The sequence below is a fragment of the Oncorhynchus nerka genome, linkage group LG2 (genome assembly GCF_034236695.1).
Source record: "Oncorhynchus nerka isolate Pitt River linkage group LG2, Oner_Uvic_2.0, whole genome shotgun sequence".
In the NCBI taxonomy this organism is placed as follows: Eukaryota; Metazoa; Chordata; class Actinopteri; order Salmoniformes; family Salmonidae; genus Oncorhynchus; species Oncorhynchus nerka.
Genome location: NC_088397.1, coordinates 52169811 through 52179673, shown reverse-complemented (window position 1 = coordinate 52179673; position 9863 = coordinate 52169811). Strand labels below are relative to the sequence as shown.

The following is a 9863-nucleotide window of genomic DNA, read 5'->3' as shown; positions in this document are numbered from 1 at the left end:
AAAATGGTCAGGCAGGACAGTAAATTGGTCCAATTCACACACCTAACAACATTCTGTATACATCTGGCCCTTCTTTGGACACTGTGTTAACAAACCTCCAAACAAGCTTCAATGCCATACAACACTCCTTCTGTGGCCTACAACTGCTTTTAAATGCTAGTAAAACTAAATGCATGCTCTTAAACCGATTGCTGCCCGCACCCGCCCACCCGACTAGCATCACTACTCTGGACAGTTCTGACTTAGAATATGTGAACAACTACAAATACCTAGGTGTCTGGTTAAACTGTAAACTCACTTTAAGCATCTCCAATCCAAAATTAAATCTAAAATTGGCTTCCTATTTCGCAACAATGCCTCCTTCACTCATGCTGCCAAACATACCCTCGTAAAACTGACTATCCTACCGATCATTGACTTCGGCAATGTCATTTACAAAATAGCCTCCAACACTCTACTCAGCAAATTGGATGTAGTGTATAACAGTGCCATCTGTTTTGTCACCAAAGCCCCATATACTACCCACCACTGCGACCTGTATGCTCTTGTTGACTGGCCCTCGCTTCATATCTGTTGCCAAACCCACTGGCTCCAGGTCATCTATAAGTCTTTGCTAGGAAAAGCCCTGCCTTATCTCAGCTCACTGTTCACCATAGCAACACCCACCTGTAGCACACGCTCCAGCAGGTATATTTCACTGGTCATCCCAAAGCCAAAACCTGCTTTGGCCGCCTTTTCTTCCAGTTCTCTGCTGCCAATGACTGGAACGGATTGCAATAGTCACTGAAGCTGGAGACTTATATCTCCCTCTCTAACTTTAAGCATCAGCTGTCAGAGCTGTCCCTGTACACAGCCCATCTTTAAATAGCACACCCAACATCCCCATATTGTTCTTTTTTTGTTGTTGCTCATTTGCACCCCAGTATCTCTACTTGCACATCTATCACTCCAGTGTTAACACTAAATTGTAATTATTTCGCCTCTATGGCCTATTTACTGCCTTACCTCCCTAATCTTACTACATTTGCACACACTGTACATAGATTTTTTGTATTTTGTTATTGACTGTATGTTTGTTTATCCCATGTGTAACTCTGTTGTTGTTTTTGTCGCACTGCTTTGCTTTATCTTGGCCAGGTCAAAGTTGTAAATGAGAACTTGTTCTCAACTGGGCCTACCTGGTTAAATAAAGGTGAAATAAAATAAATAAAAAATAATGCATCCTAAAACATTATTCATGTAGACTATATGAATATCCCGCCTAAATCGCCCTGTTGTCCCGCATTTGGGTATTTTAAATGTGGTCTCCCTAGACATGATCAGTTACTTGATAACACAACTAACTTAACTTGATAGCACACATGGTTAACTGCGGTAATGATTACCTGGTTTAATTTTAAAAACTGAAAACGTCAATGTCATGGTAAGTTCAGGCAAATAGGCTTTTGCTTATTTTTTTATCACCATATGATATACAGTACTTTAGGGCAGGCCTACCTATAGGCCGTCGTGTCAAAATATAGCCTGCCATATACTACGGTAGTCCGGGAATTTGGGGTCGTGATTTGAAAGTGGATACTGGATACTGGGGTTTGTTTGGCTTCAAATTCAAACTGCTGGCCAATGAGCGAGCGCGTTTAGCAGAGCGCTCTAAAGCGCAGGCCTGTGTACACAAGTCTGGTTGCACAACTTTCGAGTAACCAATGCCTACTACGGATGGGCCGGAACTGAGTTCAACGCAAAATACAAATGTGCTTTTTCTAGCTACATTGTTCCACACGTATAGGAGGATCCCTTAATTGAATGGTTACTGCATATTCTAAATAGTAACATTATGGCTCAATCGCAATGTTTGGACGATTCACCTGAAAGGTGGCCGTCAACAAGACAGGGAAATTATTTGAATGTACAGGAGTTGTACAACGAAAAGCACCGATTAGCGTTAGAGGAGCTTATTTCAGGTGGAGTTGATTCCTTTCTGGATTTTCTAAAAAAAGAACAAATTCCGAACTTTCTCTCAGATGACGAGATCAAACAGATTGGCCGTGTTGCGGCGGTCCCACGCTGTGTGTCCCTTCAGGGTGAAGACGTGATCATTGAGCAGTCGGTAAGTAGCTCCATGGACTGCTCCTCGGTGACTTACTTCCCAGAGGTCTCAGACGTGGAGCCACCGCTGTTGGAAATCGGCTGGCCCGCCTTTACATCGGGCTCTTACCGAGGAGTCACTCGCGCTGTCGCACACTTCCAACCCAGCTATGGGGAATGCATCTATAGTTGTAAGGAAGCTGCGAGAAGAATGATCAAAAGTGCCAAGGAGGTAATAAATGAACAGAATATTAAAATGGTCACCAATAGGCATACCACGTGTTGAGTTTTATGTGTGTTGTTTAGTGATACATATTAATGTTATAGGCATGTATGGAAGGACCCATTTTGTATTTGCCTGAATTTGGCACACCTCCAATGTAAAATTCAAACCAGCCATGCAGGGCCGGCTCTAGCCTTTTATGGGCCCTCTTAAGCGAGATTTGGTTTAGATAGCTGGCTAGTCTTATTTACCAATCTAAACATTGTTAGCTGACATGGCTAATTGAGTGACTGACATAACAATCGAGAAATTGCTGAGAAACAATCAAATTTCAAACTTTCACATTGTGTGTTCAACTATTATGACTCACAACAGTAAGTTGAGACCCTGACTTGATTTCTCCGTTTTTAAAGCAAGTTTTTTGCAGTTCTACACATTTTACAATGGGGCGGAGAGAACATTTTTAAATATTCTACTCATTTTGGGGTGGAGAAACATTTATTTATGTTTTAAAGCTGTTGGCAATTCTGCACATTTTGCATTGACTTATGCCATGTTAATGATATCTTAGTAAGAGTGACTAACAAAATCAATGCCATGCACCCTGGAGGTCAGAGGTCACCTTGGCACGTAACCGGTGGTATTCGGCCATGTTTACTACAAGGTTAGATCGTAGGCTAGACTAATTTACCAATCTAAAAATTGTTAGCTGACGCCTATGTTTGGTTTGGGCTAAATCGAGTCCGGTCCAAAAAAACATCTGTGGTCATTGAAATCAAGGCCAGAATGGACGGACCAAATTTGTATGTCTTTTCAACATCCCTGGAGGTTGGAGTCGGACGGTGCTCCCTGGGTGATTGACAAGGTCTCGTATATAAATATTTGTGAGGTCTGGATGAACCTTTATACGGTTTGATGTTCAGCTTCTCAAAAGCATAGTTTTTCCCCCTCCTTTATAATTCACAGATGCTTATAGAAAACGATATTACCCATTTTGAAGAGCAGTAGATACTTGCTCATAAAGGTCAGACAAAAGAAAGAACCCCATTAATGTTAGTCACATGTTCAACCTCAATACATTTCTGGACATGTTGGAACTGTCAGTTTGATGCAGTTTCCTTACCATCCCGATGAGTCGACGTTCCAGAAAAGAGAATGAAGAAAAGGCTCCAAACTACCAAGTCTGTGGTTCAGAGGAGCACCTACAGTAATAGTACATCAATGAATGTGTCTGAACATGCTTTTCACAATGTTTGTGTGCTCTTTTTTTCGTGCTTAGCCTTGGGTGTTGATCTGCCTATGCGTGCAGGTGCGCTGTAGGTATGTTTACAGCTAAAGTGGAGAAATCAGGTTTGAGTTGCAGTAAATTGAATTTCTCTCTGCTTCAGGCCTTATAGTTGCGCAGCATCAGTTTGAGAATAACAATTTAGAAAATGCCCCAAAGGGCCCTTGATCTGTACGCTATTGAGTTATTATCCCTGAGAGGGCACTAGAAAATACAATTTTATCAAGAAATGCTAACATCGTTGCAACAATTTTCTAACCTGCTTCTGGAGAACATGAACTCAGCAGGAGTTCTAAAAGCACCTCACAATGAGCCTGATTGTCCCTGTCAGAGACACTCATTTGTTTGCTGACCAAGCATTTACATATGATTGCAATGGCAACAGACCACAGTTGACTGCAAGCGAGGATCATTTAAGTACACATGACAGAGAAAGTGTGGCCAATAAAGGAGTTGGCTCAGTGTTTTTTTTCCTTAATGTTTGATTAAGACCTGGTTTTTGGGCACCAGCAGGTATAAGAGCCCATTCAGAGTGACCCTGCCTCACAAATAGTAAGTCAGAAGAGCAGCCTCTTTAAAATTGTAAACCGGACCTGAATGGTGCTTTGACTAACCAATGATTGATGTACCATTACAGGTGATTGCCATAGTGACAGACTCTGACAGACCTGGACATATTCAAGGATCTTCAAGAGGCGTGCACGCAGCACAGAGTTCCAGTCTACATCCTGCTGGAACACTCCTGTGTTCCCGCATTCCTCAAAATGTGCAACAACATCAATGTGCGCCTGGACGAGCTTCTGGTATGTGGGTGTGATGACTCCACCTTTGTGTCGTATCTCCGATAAGCCATGATTACAGTTTCAATGCATACCTAGTTAAGTAAAGGTTCAATAAAATGAAACTGATGGTCATATAATGCATTGTTTTCATGATCAATGGAAACATGGCTTGTTTATGACTTACTTAGTAGCATGATCATGCTGTCTGCATGTTTTATAAGTGACCAGTGACTGGCTTGTATTTCATTCTGTTTTTGTTTCATTCCTCATTAAAGCAAATGCGAGTGAGGACCATAACTGGTGGTACGTACTTCATGAGATCAGGGGCCAAGATTACTGGAAAGGTACATGAACGGTTCATGTTGATTGATGGGAACCGAGTGGCTACAGGCTCCTACAGGTAAAGACTTCCTGCTTTACTAACAAGGCATTATACAGTATAGCATTGAAAAACGTCCCAAGCAATAAAACATTACTAAATACTTTCCCCTTGTATGAATCAAGCTACTGTAAGTGATGTAGCCATCCTTATTTGACTGAAATGGGGTATACAACAGTAAAGCATTTTGGTTAATTCTTAGGTTCAATTGGACTGATGGTAAACTAAACAGCAGCAACCTGATTGAGTTGTCTGGCCAGATCACTGAGAACTTTGATGAGGAGTTCCGCATCCTGTATGCTCAGTCCATGCCTGTTATTACCAGGGGCCCAGCCAGTGCCCGAATCAGTCGCATCTACGACCACCTGCTCATCAAACTCCCCGTCACGTCATCCCCTCAGCCGGCCAGAGAAAGGCCCCCAGTCGAGTCTGTCTGTCTGGAAGTATTGGACAAAATTGTCTGTCTGACCAGCACACCCAGCCGGGCCCAGGCTGTGGCAGTGCTGCCCCCCAGAGAGGACACTGGGGCGAGGGGCCATAAGAGCAGCCCGGTCTCAGACTCCTCCACCATAGGGGAAGACTGGATGGAGCAGCAGCACATGCAGGAGATCCTGTCTGGAAGTGCTGCCCAGTGCCTGCCTACAGGTGACCCTGCCACTGTTACAGCAGCAGTGGATGTGCTGGTCACACCCCTCGTCACTCCTTGTCATGTCTCCACCCAGACCAGCTTCACCACGGTGGACAGTGGAGTGCAGACAGATCTGACTCGGTACACTAACCTTCTCTCCCCCAACAAGGCTACAGTTACCCACTTTGCCACCACCAATAACCAGACCGACAACATCCAGAATGAAGCTGCCTCCTCAGATTCCATCTCTACCTCCCCCAGGCAGCACCTCGCCCCCCATGGGGTGGACCGTCGCCCTGCAATCCGTCACTGTACCTCGCCCCCCGATGGGAACCTGAGGGAGTGCTTCCACAAGCTGACCAAAGAGCGTCAGTATCACTACTCCAACATCCGCTCCAAGCTGGAGCACATGGGGACCATGCTGTCCCACCGCCGTGAGCTAGTAGACCTCACCAACATGGCCCTGGGGCCCGGGCTGCATAGAGCATGCAAGTCCCAGAAAGAGTGGGAACAGAGGCAGGGGCATAACCCTGGCCTGCTGATGGACAGTGTGGGCATGGACCCTTGGCCAAGGGCCAGATGTTTACAATAAAATAACTTATTGAGCTGCAGGGCCTTGGAGATGATGGGTGTTGTGGAAAGGGTTCTGTGTTTCGTAGGTATACACTGCCTGAAACAAATGGGTTTAAAGGGCCATATGAAATATCTGAGGCTTATTCTTCCTTAGTCTTAAGATTTAGAAAGTACACTACATGGCCAGAAGGATGTGGACACCCCTTCAAATTGGTGGATTCGGCTATTTCAGCCACACCCGTTGCTGACAGGTTAATGAAATCTAGCACACAGCCAAGCAACCTCCATAGACAAACATTGGCAGTAGAATGGCCCATCCTCAAGAGATCAGTGACTTTCGCCACCTTTCCAACAAGTAATTTCATTACATTTCTGCCCTGCTATAGCTGCTCCAGTAAAAACTGTAAGTGCTGTTATTGTGAAGTTGTTTCTAGACGTTTCCACAACGGCTCAGCCGTAAAAGTGGTTGGCCACACACGCTCACAGAACGGGACCGTAGAGTGCTGAAGCACGTAGCATGTCAAAATCTGTTGCAACACTCACTACCGAGTTCCAAACTGCCTCTGGAAGCAACACCAGCACAAGAACTGTTCATTGGGAGCTTCATGAAATGGGTTTCCATGGCCGAGCAGTCACACACAAGATCACCATGCACAATTCCAAGCATCGTCTGGAGTGGTGTAAAGCTCACAAATCTGGGTTTGGAGTACACTACCTGCATGAGTGCATAGTGCCAACTGTAAAGTTTGGTGGATGAGGAATAATGGTCTGGGGCTGTTTTTCATGGTCCGGGCTAGGCCCCTTAGTTCAAGTGAAGGGAAATCTTACGCTACAGCATACAATGACATTCTAGATGATTCTGTGCTTCCAACTTTGTGGCTACAGTTTGGGGAAGGCCCTTTCCTGTTTCAGCATGACAATGCTCCCATGCACAAGGGGTGGTCCATACAGAAATGGTTTGATAATATCCGTGTGGACGAACTTGACTGGCCTGCACAGAGTCCTGACCTCAACCCCATTGAACACCTTTGTGATGAATTGGAATGCCGACTGCGAGCCAGGCCCAGCTGCCCAACGTCAGTGCCTGACCTCACTAATGCTCTTGTGGCTGGATGGAAGCAAGTCCCCGCAGTAATGTTCCAACATCTAATGAAAAGCCTTCCCAGAAGAGTGGAGGCTGTTATAGCAGTAAAGGGGGACCAACACCATATTGAAGCCCATGATTTTGGAATGAGAGAGTCTACGAGCACGTGTCCACATACTTTTGGCTATGTAGAGTATGTGTTATTGTGATGCAGCCTTCCTCTTGTTATTGTCAACCTGTCCCCTTTCTTTCAACCCTGTTTGAACATGACTACTAGAAATTGACATGAAATGGCAAGAGATCGGCCACAGATAGACTGTCATTTGCCTTGACCATTTTTGCCACGAAATGGTACGTTTTTAAGCACGGACATTGTGCAATAAGACACAATCTGTATAGTTTTTATGAAAATATTTTATTGAACCATGATTGTCCAATGATTCATTTGAGAAACACTAAGTACAATTTCATAAATTGATATTTTATGGCAATTTTAAGTGAGCCATTTTGTCTGCTGTAACTAAACTTAATTATGCTGGATTCTAACATGCAGTCTAACTTAACCTGAGTACTGAGAAAGTATAGGTTTTATGATATCGATTGATGTACTTCATTGCTGACACATGGAAATAAAGGAGTACTTGATTTATATTATCTGTTTTCAGTCATCACTTTTCTTAATACTTTTACACTGTCCCATCCCCATAATGAGTACTTCAAACCAGTGACCATTTCTTAATGCTGCTTTTCATGAAATTGCTGATCGTTATATTATGCGACGTGATCACTATGGAAATGAACCAACAAGTGACAGTGGAATCACTTACATTTTTATGAATAATCATGTTGAGGGCAAAAGCACTTTAAGTCTCGTTCATCAGAATATTGTGTTTATGTAGTTATCTTATTGATTGATTGCTATACAATATCTATTAGCCATTGTGTGGTGGTTGGGTGTATTGGCACCCTCTGCCACTGGTCTCAATTTAACAGCTGGGTGTGGTGTGGGCCACTTTGCATGTGGTAGACATTCATCCAGCAAATATTTTCCGAGTATATGTCAAAGGAAGCTAAGCAACAGCACAAATGAAGTAATGACACAATAACAATACAAATATTACACTAATGTATGTCCAATATTACATCATATGTATAAGGCCTTGTACTATACTGCCATAGTTCAGAGTGCCATTTGGGTTTGGCAGGAACATGTTGTTTTTTTTCTCATCTGAGCACAAAGGTCCTGAGATGATCGAGCCAAGATCTTGGCTCCTTTAAGAAAATGCCGCCCTCAAATGTGTTACTCAGAGTTTTTGTGTGAGTAATATTTAGCCACATTCAGGATGGACACCGTGACGGGCACTATGGGTTAAACTGTGTCCCAAGATTGAAGTCTGAAGTTATAAACCAGTTTATTGTTTGGGATTTCCCATTTATTTGTAGATACTTTGGATATAGTTTAGGCAATTTTACAAAAGGAATACATTGGATGGCGTAGAGTTGCCTACAAGTATGATAACACCCCTTCATTATTTTGCGAACTGTGGCGAACATTATCACTGTAGGCCTATTGCCTCATAACTAGAATCTCCATAAAATATGACTGTATTATTGTGGTAATAACAATGAAAAAGACATTAACAGCAAAAAATCAGTTTGTATTTTGTTTATTTAGAAGCCAGCAGGCTCAATTTACTTTCCCAAAATAAGGCAGCCATTTTACCAACTCACTTTCAGGCTTGTATATTCATCCCCCACAGGGCAGCATATCAGAACCCACTCTATTAATTTATGCAAATGGTCCCAACCTAAGGGATTTGATCTGTGAGTAAATGCACTGGATGTATTGTGAGAGAAATACATGAGATTCTAATTGGGTGCTGTAAGACAACCAATGTGTTTGTAATGAAAAAAGTGGCAGGGGCTCCATAGCGTAGTGCTCGTTGCCTTTTAGGTTTTTACTCATTTGTAAATAGCATCTTCATGGCAAGATGGCGTCGATAGACATGGTCGCCCTGTTCATGGCTCCTAAGCAACTTTGCAGTATTTGTTTTAGCGTGTGTGTGTGTGTTATTTCTCACATTATTAGCTCATAAGTCTTTTCCATTAATACATACAGCCGGAAATAACATTTTAAGAAACATTTCTCTACACCCGCAATAACATCTGCTAAATATGTATATGGTACCAATAACATTTGATTTGATTTGCATATCCTGCTACACAGTGACAGTATGAATGAAATGTATATCATTTAGTCTATAATTGAATTACTTTTCAATTGCAAGTATATCCTATTTTCAAAGACTGATAGGCTGCTATTATAATAATTTGTTTGTTTTAGTACTTTGACAGGAAAGACAGGCATTCAAAGATTGAAATTAACAGTAGGCTGTGAACTGGCTCTTGATAAGCAATTCAGGTAGTGAAAGCCAGTCTCTTCACAGTTCAAATCAAAAATTGATTTGTCACATGTACTGAATACAACAGGTAGACTTTACCGTGGAATGCTAGCTTACGAGCCCTTCCCAACAATGCAGTTCTAAAATAGAATAATAATAAAAATAGTAACACGAGGAAAAAAATTGAGCTATATACAGAGAATTCCAGTCGCAGATCAATGTGCAGGGGTACAAGGTGTTTGAGGGACATGCAGTATGTCCATGAAGGCAGGGAAAAGTGACTAGGCATCAGGATAGATAATAATAAAAGTAAAATAGAGAACAGAGTAGCAGCAGCATATGATTGATGAGTGTAAAAGTGTGTATGTGTATTTGTGTTGTCGGTGTGTGTGTGCAGTGTCTGTGTGTATATATAGTGTGCT

The 9863-nt window shown here is 42.6% G+C and overlaps 1 protein-coding gene across 1 annotated transcript; it reads left to right on the top strand.

Moving 5' to 3' along the window:
* Positions 1–1622: 1622 nt before the first annotated feature.
* LOC115137537 (protein FAM83D-like) lies at positions 1623–7693 on the top strand. The gene is given in 5 exon segments (XM_029673861.2): positions 1623–2317; positions 4231–4253; positions 4255–4396; positions 4651–4775; positions 4957–7693. Coding segments are annotated over 5 exon segments (1791 nt in total). The 5' UTR covers positions 1623–1834; the 3' UTR covers positions 5975–7693.
* The last annotated feature ends 2170 nt before the right edge of the window (positions 7694–9863 follow it).